The 14,971-nt window shown below is 46.4% G+C and overlaps 1 protein-coding gene across 1 annotated transcript; it reads right to left on the bottom strand.

Annotated features, from left to right (window-relative positions):
- Positions 1–1,217: 1,217 nt before the first annotated feature.
- LOC123425536 lies at positions 1,218–4,450 on the bottom strand. Its single transcript, XM_045109227.1, has 5 exons — positions 4,248–4,450; positions 3,258–3,323; positions 2,725–3,190; positions 1,412–1,960; positions 1,218–1,331 (listed from the first exon to the last, which is right to left on the bottom strand). Exons 1-5 carry the CDS (start codon positions 4,448–4,450, stop codon positions 1,218–1,220), a joined length of 1,398 nt encoding a protein of 465 aa, XP_044965162.1.
- Positions 4,451–14,971: the final 10,521 nt, after the last annotated feature.

Here is a 14,971-nt window from a genome sequence, read left to right as displayed (position 1 = left end):
TTTAGTATATACATATATAGCTGCAAAAATATTGAAACACACACAATATACACATTACTTGCACTCCATTGAAAAATTGAAAACAAATGTATTCAGTGGAATAATGGAAAAAATGTTTGGAGTAACATAAGACAAGGAGAAACATTGGGCTCACTTGAAGGTTGCAGCAAGCTGGAATGAATCCTAACTTCTTCACTTGATGCATCATATCTAGATTCGATGTTTGAAAAAAGGCTTAAAATACAGATAATCTGGCATTAGAACAGGACAGAACCTGATATTTCAAAGGAAATATATACAACCTGAGATCTTTTGGCACTTGCATATAAAGATTGAGGTATCACCTGCAGAAACTCCAAAAAATCAAACAGAAATCCGTTGTGAGTAACTGCAAATCACAAAAAATATCAACAGTCCCAACATATATAACCAGCGAACAGAAACGGTAGTGTAAAATCATAATAATAGGTAGGTCCTTTGCTGAGCACAAATCATAATAATCGGTTGACGTGAAATTAAAGCTTCTAGAGCTACCTCACAGGTGAAGAATTGTGGCTTATTATTGGGGTATGCTGGTCTTGTGACATCCTCAGCTTTTGCTACAGTAAGCATTGTAATTAAGCTACAATGATGACCATGATCAGCAACAAATCATTTTGCTAAATTGGATATGATCAAGTTGAAATTCATATCTCTTTTCAAATTCCACGTAAAAAGCCACTTGATTTATATGGAAATAAAATAATTGTGGAATAATCCAAAACAATTATTATTAAGGAAAACAACATCACCCTCGATGTTGGTGTGGACCCCACCATCAAAACAGAGTCATTTTTGCATTTAAAAGTGCTCTTAAATTCCATGAAAAAATCCAAACAAATTCCAATGGGCCCAATTATTTTTGTGGTCATTTAAAATACTGTAAGATATGTGTTGGACCATGTCACACATTTTTGCTATAGGGAATAGTTGCTGGAATTAAATAAAGCAGAAAATAATAAAAGAAAGCATAAACAAAAAAATAAGAAAAAATAATTGCTGGGTACACGTAAGAAAGTTCTTGTTTGCTTGTTTAACAGTATTATAGAAGCAACCAATTACTGCCAAGTGCTTGAGGCAGAAAAAGAGCCTCTAGAACACTTGATCCAAAGAATGTAGGACGGTAGCTACATCTTGTAGGTATCATCTGGACAGAAAATGTACATCTCTGATCTCCATCAATCAAGAGAATCAGAGGCTGAGCCGAATGCTCCGCGTCCACATTGCCGAACAAACATAAACAGAGTACCATTAACATATCCTTTCACATCACTGCATAACCGTCTTGGTGCCTATATCAGAATAATGATGTTTAGCAATTGTGAAGGTTGAAAGAGTAGAGGAGATTTTTCTAAGGAATGTTAGAACGAACCAGATGCCATCTTTTGCTTAATGGGGACGCAGAAACTTGAATCTCGTCTATGTCAGATGAAGGAGGTGACCTAAAGCAAAACACCTTCCTTTTGAGGTCATCCCGTTCACTTGACCTTATGTAGGAGCCTCTAGTTATGTTCCCATCCTTCCAAACATCCTTCAAGAAAAATAAGACTGGCTTCTTGCACATAGACTTTTGAATTTCCTTGGTGTCAAAATCGAATTCAGTTCTCTGGCTCATCCTATTGAAAGCAATGTAAGTCCGCTCGGATCGTTCCAATTCAGGAGGAAGAAGAACACTGGGGTACACTTGAACAACATAACCCAAAGAGATGGCAAGTGTAAGCTTCTGCTTTTTATCATAACAAACTGAGCGCTGCAAGAAGCTCATGGGTTCTGTTTTCATAGCCTTCGTAAAAAGCTCCAAGCTCTCAAGAGAGTTCAATCCAGGATATATAGGATCCACAAACTCCACATGGTGGATACTGATGAAAGGAGCGATTGGATGAGCAGCCAATATACCATGGGCATTTCCTCTGATATCCCACTGATTACAACATCAGAGAGAAAGTACATACAATAGGAGAGCAGAGAGGTTAGAGAGATGTATTCAAAATTCCAAATCCATAATACATAAATGAACTAGAAAATCAAAATATGTAGTCAAAGGTCGATTGCCCACACTAAGCAAAACAACTTGATCAGTAATTGTCTCTTTCTCTAATGATGTACTGCTTATTCAACATAGAGATGTACAAATATAGTACCGTAAAAAAAGTAGACAAGCAAGCAAATTCTATGAGAAGGAAGCACCAGTCAAGCCCAACCAAACTTGCTTTCACTATCATAAACACTCTGGCAAGGCCCTACTTTTGTACATGCATTACAACCAGTGAGGTAACAAAACATGACACAGCTAGGGTGGTACCACAGAGAAAGGATCAACTTTGTTTCTCTCATAACGAATCAAGCATGATACCCATAGTAAAGTTCAAAACAGCGCATCAACATCAAAACTTGCAAAACAAGATCTATGGTGGGGCTAATTCCTCAGCAATCCCCATATTCGTTCAGTCGACATGAAGAGCATGTCACATTGCACTAATGAAGCATGGAATGGGGGGAGGAGCGCGCCTGAGAACTACAGTTTGCTAGCAGAATCTACATAGCACGACAGGCTAAGCGACCCAATTGCGTTGCTCGGATGAGATTTATAGCCATTTGATAAGATCTCTACAAATAAGATAAGCGCTGTAAATAGCAAAAAAAATGTTGAGTGCCGAACAAAAGTTGAAGGATATAGCTCCACACCTGATGGAATCCATATTCGCGTGAAAGGGGCACGCCAAGCTCTGTGATGCAAGCATGGAGGCGGTCGTCGCTTCCATAAAGCCTGGGGTACCTCTCAATGCACACATCGAGCGTCCGCGCGAGCGCAATGGCGAGGGGGAAGCTGAGCGCGACGCCTTCGCCTCCGAACGCCATGCCGTGGCTGAAGTAGTTGTTGGCCGAGTGGCTCTCCGACGGGGCCCCGACGTACACCATCTCCCTCCAGTCGTACTTCCCAAGCACAACCACCAAGTTGTCCGGGGAGAGCACAATGTCATCGTCCACGAGCACCACCCACCGCGTGCCCCCACCCCCGACGAGCCGCATGGCCTCGGCAGCGATGTGCGCGATCCGGAGCCCAGAAGGGTGGCCCGTCGGGTTGGTGTAGCGGAAGCGGGAGGTGTCCTCGGACACCCGGATCGGCGGGAGCGACGGCGGCGGAGGCGGAGGCGTACGGGGAGGGGGAGGGGGAGGGGGAGGCGGAGGCGGATGGGGAGGGGGAGGCGGAGGCGGACGGGGAGGGGGAGTTGGAGGCGCAGGCGGACGGGAAGGAGGAGGCGGAGGCGGAGGCGACGGCGATGCTGCAGGACAGGGCGTGTGGCTGCCGTTAATTCTGCCTAAATTTCTGTAGTTGATTGGCTCGTTTTTTTCCGGGGAGGTGGAACAGTTGTTCGCTGTAGGAGGAGGTGGAGCACGGTCAGCCTTTGTTAATTTGGTAATTGCACACCGTCGTGGTGCATGGATGGTGAAAGGCCGTTAGATTGTAATTTGTTGACTAATTGTGTGGTGGTGATTGGTGTTTGTTTTTTATGGGGGTAATAGCTGTGTGTACTTAGAGAAGTTTTCGTTTGATCCTTTATTAGTAGTATAGATGCTTCCACCACATGGGCGTGGAAATCGGGTAAGCTAGCTTGATTTAATGAACCATTTAACAAGAGAGCAACGTCCTAGGACGAAAGAAGGAAAACAAATGATGGAGCCGAACATGCAGGGCGTGGGTTTGTTAGCTACTCCACCTGCTGCCTCTGTCAGTTAGCATAGATAGAGTCTTCCTTTTTTTTAGCAAATAACGAGTAGACGCTCGAGCCCACAAACCTTCGTGTGTGTGCGTGCCGAGAGGATAGGAGGCAGGCATGGTCACCAGGTCGCGTGCGCCATTGTAGCTAGGGTAGTTGAGCCACGACGCCAGCTCGTGGGATGGCGCGAGTCTTCGGGTTCCTGGCGCCGGAGTAGGAGTAGCCGCCGGGCCATCATCTTTCCCTTGTACTGAATAAATAGCAGAGAGAAGAAACGAGAAAAGCTACAGCTTGTACGTAGTGCAAAAACCCTTGTCTACCCTGTCTACCTCCTCGATCGATCGATCCCCGACGTTGGTAACGTTGACAATTGGCATCAGAGCCTGTTTTAGCGATCCCCGCGACGATGGCAGGCAACGAAGGCAAGGAGGAAGCCAGCGCGGCCGTGCCCCCCAACGGCAACGAGGGGGAAGCCGATCGCTCCCTCACCCCTCCGCGATCACGGGGGAGGAGCCGCACGAGGCGGGGGCACCAGGTCGTGATCCACCAGGCACGGACCGGGGAGGCGAGTTCACCTCCCTAAGCCTCGGCGAGCACTTCGCCGACAAAGGCGTCAAACGATAGCTTACAGCGCCACACTCGTCACAACAAAACGGCGTGGTAGAGCGCCGCAACCAAACCATCGTCGGCATGGCGCACAGCCTGCTGAAGGCCAAGGGAGTGCCGGCTCGCTTCTGGGGCGAGGCAGTAACCACGGCGATCTACATGTTGAACAGGTCCACAACGAAGAGCGTCGAGGGCGCAACTCCTCACGAGGCATGGTGTGGACGGCGACCGAATGTGCATCACCTGCGCATCTTCGGGAGCGTCGCACACGTCAAGGTAACACGACCGAACTTGTCGAAGCTAGCTGACAGGAGTGAGCCCATGGTGCTTCTTGGCTATGAACCAGGCACGGCGGGCTACCGCGCCTACCACCCGCCCTCGAACCGTGTCCTGGTCTCCAGGGACGTCGTGTTCGACGAGGAAGCCTCCTGGGACTGGGCAACAACTGCAATGACGAGCAGCGAGAGCACACGCGACACCTTCACCATCGAGCTCGACACGGTGACGGCGACGACCATCACCAACACCCCACAAGACGACGTATCTCCAGGGTCCACGGCCCCGCCAGCAACGCCGGCCCCGACGCGCGCAGACGCTACGCCACCACCTGTCTGTGCCACGCCAGACTCGAGCAGCCCCGGCATCGAGTTCGCCTCACCGCCAACCGGAGCGTCGGTGCCATCACCCGGCAAGGAGGCACCACGGCGATACCGCACCCTGGAGAACTTGTGGGACACGACGACCAAAGCAGACGGAGAACACAGTCACCTGTGTCTCTTCGCGGGGGAGGAACCTACCTCGTTTCGGGAGGCATAGGACGATAGAGCATGGAGAGTCACCATGGATGAAGAAATGCAGAGCATCAACGACAACGAGACCTGGGCGCTATGTGAGCTTCCGCCTGGGCATCGGGCCATATGTCTCAAATGGGTGTACAAGCTCAAGAAAGATGCTCATGGCGTCATGGTGAAGCGGAAGGCACGGCTGGTGGCAAAGGGCTACGTCCAAGTTCAGGGAGTGGACTTCGAGGACGTCTTCGTGTGGCCAGGATGCACTCAGTACGCGTGTTGGTCGCCCTCGCCGCACACCAAGCCTGGCCGATCCATCACATGGACGTCAAGTCCGCGTTCCTGAATGGCGAGCTTCAGGAGGAAGTGTACGTCGTTCAACCACCAGGGTACACCACGCCCGGCAAGGAGGAGAAGGTGCTGCATCTCGGCAAATCCCTGTACGGCTTACGCCAGGCCCCGAGGGCTTGGAACGCCAAGCTGGATGAAAGCCTGTGCTCGCTAGGGTTCGAGCGTTTCCCCTCCGAGCACGTAGTGTACACGCGCAAGGAGGGCGACAAGCTTCTGCTCGTCGGCGTGTACGTCGACGACCTTGTCATCACGGGAGCCGACAAGTTGGAGATCGACGCATTCAAACAACATATGATCTCGCTCTTCAGGATGAGCGACTTAGGGGAGCTGAGTTACTACCTGGGCATTGAGGTGCGCCAGGAACGTGACCCGATCACGCTCTGTCAGGCGGCCTACGCCAAAAAGCTGCTGGAACGGGCGCAACTCGACGATTGCAACCCCGGCAACATGCCCATGGAGGCTCGGCTGAAACTGAGCAGGGACAGCAAGGAGAAGCCGGTGGACGCCACCTTGTATCACAGCATCATCGGAGGGCTGCGCTACCTTGTACACACCAGGCCGTACATCACCTTCGCCATCGGGTTCCTAAGCCGCTTCATGGAGGCACCGGCGGCAGACCACTACGCGGTCGTCACGAGACTACAGAGGTATATTGCTGGCACACTCGATTTTGGTTGTGCTTATGTGCGCGGGAAAGGAACGCCAGTGCTGCTGGGGTACAGCGATGCTGATCACGCCGGCGACGTCGATGACAGGCGAAGCACCACGGGCGTGATCTTCTTCCTCGGAGGGAGCCCGGTAAGCTGGCAGTCCCAGAAGCAAAGAGTGGTGGCGCTCTCCTCTTGCGAGGCGGAGTACGTTGCTGCCACCACCGCCGCCTGCCAAGGAATTTGGCTGGCTCGTCTGATCGGGAGATGCTGAACACGGACATCCGACCACCGCAGTTGTTGGTCGACAACAAATCAGCAATCTCTCTCTCCAAGAACCTTGTCTTCCACAATCGAAGCAAGCACATTGAGCTACGGTATCATTTTATTCGCCAATGTGTGGAAGAGGGGAGTATCGACATCAACAACATTCGCACAAACGATCAGCTCGCCGACACTCTTACAAAGGCACTTGGGTGAATTCGCTTCCTGGAGCTTAGGGGGAGGATCGGCATGACGGAAATAATTCGGCAGCAGCAAGATTAGAGGGGAGATTTGTTAGCTACTCCAGCTGCTGCCTCTGTCAGTTAGGATAGATAGAGTCTTCCTTGTTTTCAGCAAATAACGAGTAGACGCTCGAGCCCACAAACCTTCGTGTGTGCGTGCCGAGAGGATAGGAGGCAGGCGTGGTCACCAGGTCGCGTGCGCCATTGTAGCTAGGGTGGTTGAGCCACGACGCCAGCTCGTGAGATGGCGCGAGTCTTCGGGATCGTGGCGCCGGAGTAGGAGTAGCCGCCGGGCCATCATCTTTCCCTTCTACTGAATAAATAGCAGAGAGAAGAAATGAGAAAAGCTACAGCTTGTACGTAGCGCAAAAATCCTTGTCTACCCTGTCTACCTCCTCGATCGATCGATCCCCGACGTTGGTAACGCTGACAGGGTTATGGGTCCGGCCGGTTAAGAAGCATTGAATTAGCGGCTACAACTAATCAGTAGATCGGACGTGCATCCTGTTTTAGATCTGATGGCTGGCGACTAGTCTGATAGATGTGAACTATCAGTAGTCTGATTCCTAGCGGTGTCGTAATATTTTTGGTAGCGCCTCGGTGGTTGTTTGCTTCTGACGCTCCGCGTACCACTACCTCCTCTACAAGGGACATCTCCGCACCTCATCTTCACCACCATGGCCGACTACATTGTTGCACCAGAGTTTTTGATAAAATCGTATGTTCTCAAGCTCTTTCTATTGACATGTGCCTTTGGTACATATGAGTATATGCTAAATTTTCCTAGTTTGTCGTATGCCATTTTGCCATGTCAATGATCTTAGGATGATTCTACTCTAGACTAACCCGAAACTGCCTAATTTTCTAACAGGGGTAAGGGCCTAAGGGGATGCTGAATGATTTATGCTCGTTAACAAAGCTAGCTTCCGTACCATGGTTTTGCTTCGAAGATGTTGCACGATTCTACAGCGCGAGGTGTGACTACTACTTGAGATGATTCTGAGCCTATAGTTCTTCAAATAAAATGAGAGCAATGTTTGGAAGAAAAGGGTAACTTTGGTGAGAATCGCCGAGAGAAAAAGATTGACATGAAATGGAAGGTGGGTTCCAGCTATAGAGCGCGGTAGTAAGGCCACCCGTTTCATCGATGGTAGTGTGTAGAACTGCAGCGATGGAGGGGCAATGTCTGGTGATAGAATCATGCTAATCTAGCTATCCAACCTAAAAAGTTAAAGATCGGATCCCGTCAATTAAAGATGGCTTGCTAGTTAAAGATGGCAGCTGGAGTACGAAGTTCTAAGCCTGGGGTAGGTCAACTCTCGGTGCTTGCGTCGCCATAACGATCCCAAAGATACTGTAGCAACTCCAAGTGTGTTCCTGTCTGTGTACGTGGTCAAATTTCTGAACTTCGAGGACGCGCTAAACCCTGGGTGGCCACTAGTAGTAGTACTACTAGCTTTAAAACCTAGTAGCAGTATGCAATTAATCTAGGTCAACACTCTCCTTCGCCGTCTATCATATGATTAAACTCAACTGACCTAGTGACTATATAGGTAGGGGCTAGCTGGAGCCTTTCTCATGTTAAGCTTAGGGTATTGGGAACTGCAGACACCATGGTTAATAGTATAGCCAACTGCTGCCTACAAGTCATTTTATAGCCCATCTTATGGCTAGCTTGTACAATAGTTAGCTATAAAACAATACCACTTTTATCATATATGGCCCATCTTTCATTCTCACAAAGCACCTAGGAGCACGTGTTAGAGCTAGCTCTTCACGAAGAGCCCGCTTCCCTTCTCTCTCCTCTTCTCTCTTATCCAACTCGGCAAAAATATAGTATTTTAAATTTTTACAGTCTGCTGACTGTACCTTATTGTATTTGCTCTAACCAACTGCTGGCTATAAGTCATCTTATAGCCCATCTTATAGCTAGCTTGTACAATAGTTAGCTATAAAGAGTACTGTTTTTATCATATATGGCCCACCTTTCATTCTCACAAAACACCTAGGAGCACGTGTTAGAGCTAGCTCTTCATGAAGAGCCCGCTTCCCTTCTTTCTCCTTTTCTCTCATCCACCTCAGCAAACATATAGTATTTTAATCCTTACAGCCTGCTGACTGTACCTTATTGTACTTGCTCTTAGGCTGGTCGTAATGGGAGTATCATAAGTAGTATCATGCATGCCAACTAGGCATATTTGATGAGGTGGCATGAAATTAAATGAGGAAAGTGAGGGCTGAGTATCATATTATGATATCGTATCATATTAATGTTGGGTTACGTAACATAAATTCAAAAAATTTCTACGCCATATTCAGATCTTCCTATGGAGAGACCAGCAACGAGAGAGGGGTGAGTGCATCTTCATACCTTTGAAAATCGCTAAGCGGAAGCGTTGCTAGAACGCGGTTGATGGAGTCGTACTCGCGACGATTCAGATCACGGTGTGATTCCGATCTAGTGCCGAATCACGGCACCTCCGCGTTCAACACAAGTGCAGCCCGGTGACGTCTCCCGCACCTTGATCCAGGAAGGAGGAGGGAGAGGTTGGGGAAGATCTCCGGCAGCACGACAACGTGGTGTCGATAGAGAGACGAGGTCTCACGGCAGGGCTTCGCCAAGCACCATGGGAGAGGAGGAAGAAGAGAGACAGGGCGGCGCCGAGAGAGATGGAAAACTGTGTTCTCAAAGGTCAAAAAACCCCGCTATATATAGGGGAAGGGAGCGTGGCGCCCCCTTTAGGGTTTCCCACCCTAAAGGGGGGGCGACAGCCCTAGATGGGAGAGGGGTGGCGGCCAGGAGGGGAGAGAGGTGGGTGGCGCACCCCTGGTGGGCCTTAGGTCCACCTCACTTAGGGTCCCCCCCCCTTTTTCCCTCTCTAGGCGCCTTGGGCCCCCGGTGGGAGGCGCACCAGCCCACTCTGGGCTTGTTCCCTTCCACCTTTTGGACCATGTCACCTTTTGGGGATGGTGGCCCCTCCCGGTGGACCTCTGGAACCCTTTCCGGTGGTCCCGGTGCACTACCGGTGATGCCCGAAACATTTCCGGCGCCCAAACCCATCCAACCTATATATCAATCTTTACCTCCGGACCATTCCGGAGCTCCTCGTGACGTCCGGGATCTCATCCGGGACTCCGAACAACCTTCGGTAACCTCGTATAACAATTCCCTATAACCCTAGCGTCATCGAACCTTAAGTGTGTAGACCCTACGGGTTCGGGAATAATGCAGACATGACCGAGACACTCTCCGGCCAATAACCATCTGTGGGATCTGGATACCCATGGTGTCTCTTACATGTTCCACGATGATCTGATCGGATGAACCACGATGTCAAGGATTCAATCAATCCCATATACAATTCCCTTTGTCTATTAGTATAGAACTTGCCCGAGATTCGATCATCGGTATACCTATAACTTGTTCAATCTCGTTACCGGTAAGTCTCTTTACTCGTTCCGTAGCACGTCATCCTGTGACTAACTCCTTAGTCACATTGAGCTCATGATGATGTTCTACCGAGTGGGTCCAGAGATACCTCTCCGTCACACGGAGTGACAAATCCCAATCTCGATTCGTACCAACCCAACAGACACTTTCGGAGATACCCGGAGTGCATATTTATAGTCACCCAGTTACGTTGTGACGTTTGATACACCCAAAGCACTCATACGGTATCCGGGAGTTGCACAATCTCACGGTCGAAGGAAAAGACACTTGACATTAGAAAAGCTTTAGCATACGAACAATACGATCTAGTGGTATTCTTAGGATTGGGTCTTGTCCATCACATCATTCTCCTAATGATGTGATCCCGTTATCAATGACATCTAATGTCCATGATCAGGAAACCATGAGCATCTATTGATCAATGAGCTAGCCAACTAGAGGCTTGCTAGGGACACATTGTGATCTATTTATTCACACATGTATTACTGTTTCCTGTTAATACAATTATAGCATGAACAATAGATGATTACCATGAACAAGGAAATATGATAATAACCATTTTATTATTGCCTCTAGGGCATATTTCCAACAGTCTCCCACTTACACTAGAGTCAATAATCTAGTTCACATCACTATGTGATTGCAATGAATCCAACACCCATACAGTTCTGGGGTTCGATCATGTCTTGCTTGTGAGAGAGGTTTATTAGTCAACGGGTCTGAACCTTTCAGATTCGTGTGTGCTTTACAAATCTCTACGTCATCCTATAGATGCTACTACGCTCCATCTGGAACCATTCCAAACGATTTCTCTACTATACGAATCCGGTGTACTACTCATAATCCTCCAGATTAGTGACAAAGCTTGCATCGACGTAACTCCTTTACGACGAACTCTTTAATCACCTCCATAATTGAGAAAAATTCCTTAGTTCATTAGTTACTAAGGATAACTTCGACCGCTGTCCAGTGATACATTCCTGGTTTACTGTTGTACCCCATGACTGACTCATGGCAAGGCACGCTTTAGGTGCGGTACACAGCATAGCATACTTATAGAGCCTACGGCTGATGCATAGGGGACGATATTCATCCTTTCACTTTCTTCTGCCGTGGTCGGGTTTTGAGTCCTACTACAATTTACACCTTACAACATAGCAAGAACTCCTTCTTTGCTGATCTATTCTGAACTCCTTTAAAAACTTGTCAAGGCATGCATTTCGTTGAAAGTTCCATTAAGCACTTTGATCTATTTTTATAGATCTTGTTGCTCAACTCTCAAGTAGCTACATCTAGGTTTTCTTTGAAAAACTCTTTTCAAACAACCCTTTATGCTTTACAAAATTTCTACATTATTTCCGATAAATAGTATGTCAACCACACATATTCATCAGAAAATTTATAGTGCTCCCACTCACCTTTCGTAAATACAAGTTTCTCATAAACTTTGTATAGAACCAAAAACTTTGATCATCTCATCAAAATGTATATTCCAACTCCGAGATGCTTGCTCCAGTCCATAGAAGGATCGTTGGAGCTTTGCATACTTGTTAGCACCCTTTAGGATCGACAAAAATCTTTTGGTTGTATCACCACTACAAGGAATATGCTAATACACGACGCTATATTTTCGTCGCTACATCGTCACGGTTTTTAGTTTACGACGATCTCACGACGAAAAACCAAGCGTCAAAAACTGAGCGTCACAAATGAACAACAGCGACGTTTTGATCAAAATCGTCTTAACTTTTACGACGATTCATGGATCGTCGTAACCTTTACGACGATCCTAAATCGTCGTTGACAATCTAACCCAGTCCTACCTAGCAGTCTATGTGGCAAAATTACGACGAAATCAAAACATCATAGTTGAAATCAGCCCAAGCCATTTCAATTGATCACATGGGCTGGTTTTATTGTTTTGAGCTTTTTCTTATTAGGCTTCTTTGTGGGACTTAGCCCATTTATAGCCACTTTTAGTTTTTTCCTTTTTGAATTTTTTTTGGGCCCTGGCCTTTTAGTGCCCAAATACATTTGGTCCAGTTTCAGTTTTGGCCTTTTTTATTTTTGAATTCAGCAACTTTTTTTTCCAGAACTTGGTTTCATTTCTATTTATTGGGCCTTTTCAACCAATTATTTTTCCAATATTAAATGCAGCAATATTTCATATTCAAATCAAGAAAACTCCAATTTGAATTAAAATCATCCATCATATAACATCACATAATACATCTCCAGGTTTACATAATACAATAACTCATCTGATTCACAGTTGACAATTAGATACCAATTTTCACAGCTGAAGCATCAACCCAAAAGAATTTCAAAAGAAAATACAGAAAATAGCACTCGCTGTGAAGAAGTCATCATGCTCTTGCTTCCCCGCTCCTAGTTTTGCATCCCTGATACCAGCTTTTATGGGCTCTAGTATACCTCCATCCAAACAAAGTAATGTATTGTTGAGGCGCAGGAACTAGATGGAAATGCTAAATTGTAAAACGTCTTTCGAAGAAAAGATATCATCTCAGGTGTAATAATAACAGTGAGTAGCTAGATGAGGTGCAAGCTAGCGGAAACTCCATTCGTTAAGTACCAAAACTACTCCCTTGGATAATAAGTGACCACCAGGAGCTACCCATACATATATTCAGCAAGTTTGCATCAGGTAGGCTAGTGTTAGCTAGCATGACAAGCAGAGAAACAAGCAAACTTTAAAAACAAACAGTGGCATGATGATTATGAAAGGACTCTAGCAGCCTAACCAGACAGCCATAGAACGATGGCCATAGACCCACACCATGACCGTGGCTCGAAGGCCACGAGGATCATCAGAGCAACCGGGGACAGGAGGCACAAAGCACAAGAGGGAGAGGAGCTCACCGTGCCGATGCCAAACAACGTAGCTGGCAGCAGCGGGGCAGTCCAATGGAAGACGCTGAAGCTGAGCGTACCTCCATGCACCTTGCCTGTAAGAGATGGTAAAGTAGTTTCAGATATCACATTATTGAATTGCTTGCAGTGTGACATGAGCTAGCCAAAAGTATGTAAGGGACTAAAAAGTTTTAGAAGTCTAGAATCATATATGCCCCTAGCATGCATCTCTCAAATAGTTAATTAACCAGACTTGCACTCTTGTACTAACAAGCATGAGCTTTTAATTTGTACTCAAAGCTGCTAGCCAAATCAACAACTAGAAATTGGTGGTGTGCTATTTAGAAGGTCAACAATGAAGACATGTTTGTGTCTTTCAAAAGAAACATGTGCGTGGTGCTTTTCCCAACAAGATATAATTAACCGGTCCAAGTAAATATACTTAAGCAATAATTATCTGAAAAAATAATGTTTTCCTGCTGCACTTAGCCTCATTGTACAAAAAACAGATGTGACTGAGAGAAGTAGGAGCAGTAGGCGGTGATCCTATATGAATGATCTCAACTTCAAATATGGCAGCACACCCCATCCATCCATCCATCGTAAACACTAGAATGTGAAGGGAAATCTGCAGCAGTCAGAGGACACCAGCAGCAGCAGGGAAATCTGCTACGGACGCGCCTCGGCGGCACCAAATCGCTCGCTCACCCCCTGACTTGTTCCAGCATCTCGGGCGGGCGCTCGCGTCGGACTTTGTTGATGAACATGCCGTATAAATCCTCCGCCGGTCCATCTGCTAAGACAGCAATCATGTACAAGAAACGGATAGCACTGCTCTTTTTTCAGTACAATTCAGTAGAATGCTTATCTTTTAAGAACAAAATCTGGACAACCATATGGGAATAAGAGAACCTCTGAATTATGATACCCATTTTTCAACGAAAAAACAGTTGGGAACATAGACAAGTTAACACTGGGAACAAGAGTATTTGAGCTATAGATTTGGAAATCACATTTCACAAAGTAGCCAGTAACAGTTTCACTGCATAGTTGCTGATTTGATTGCTGATACTACGCGATACAGATTTACAAATTGGATGCACATTCCGTAAGGCCCTTAATTTTTTGTATGTAAGGAAATGTTGTAGTGGTGGCTCCAATAGTATAATCAATATGAACCAATTCAATACTCCAGGATCCGATCCATGCATGAAAATAGAGGAAGTGGAACCTTACCACGAAACTATAAACACCGATTGCAATATACTGATACAAGTTCTTCCCAAGAAACGGAGACAAGAAAGCATAGAATGCTATACACAGCAAGAACACTGTTATAGCAACCACCTACCAAAAGACACCATTCAAAGTTTATAGAAGAAGAAAGAGCGTTGAGTATATCAAACCATCGACCGAACGACTGACAAGAAAATACAAGTCAAAACCAACCAAACCTAACCTGAACCGAACACTGACAAACACCACTAGGGCTAAAACTAGACAAAACAAAACAGAAAATACCGCTTGGGTATGATCTAATTAAGAGATCACTGTTTTTTTCTTTCAAAAATGCAGAATATTATGTCATGAACAGTACTAGATATATCAAATATTATGCGGCGAATAAATATATGTCGTGAACAGTATTGAAACTAAACAACTACTGAAACTCAACAGCTACTGAAATTTCGCCTTAAAGAGTACACGGTGGCATCCCAACATTGGGTTCGTATGCATAAGTGGTGAGTACTTGTACCAAATAATTGTGTAACTGAGAAGAGCTTCTAAATTACTTCACGACAAACGGTTGTAGAGCAGAATCATACTTGGGAAACAATGCATGAACATCCAAGTCCTTCTCCTTTAGTTTTGGACCAGTGTTGTACCAACCAACAACATGCTCCTTGGCTGCATCCAAAACAGCTCATCAGTATTAAAACGACAGAAAAGTGACGACTTAGATGTAACAATAATGAAAGAGTAAAAAAGAACG

Source organism: Hordeum vulgare, chromosome 2H (assembly GCF_904849725.1).
Source record: "Hordeum vulgare subsp. vulgare chromosome 2H, MorexV3_pseudomolecules_assembly, whole genome shotgun sequence".
NCBI classification, from domain to species: Eukaryota; Viridiplantae; Streptophyta; class Magnoliopsida; order Poales; family Poaceae; genus Hordeum; species Hordeum vulgare.
Note: the sequence above shows the minus strand (reverse complement) of the source record. Positions and strands in the feature narration are given on the sequence as shown.

Excerpts from the sequence above, each read along its gene's own strand:
- LOC123425536 (XM_045109227.1), bottom strand. The coding sequence starts at position 4,450 with ATGCCGACGATGGTTTGGTTGCGGCGCTCTACCACGCCGTTTTGTTGT. Across the intron at positions 3,324-4,247 it reads TCCCCCGTGATCGCGGAGGG|CATCGCCGTCGCCTCCGCCT; the intron begins GTGAGGGAGCGA and ends CCTGTCCTGCAG. Across the intron at positions 3,191-3,257 it reads GCCTCCAACTCCCCCTCCCC|TCCGCCTCCGCCGCCGTCGC; the intron begins GTCCGCCTCCGC and ends TCCCCGTACGCC.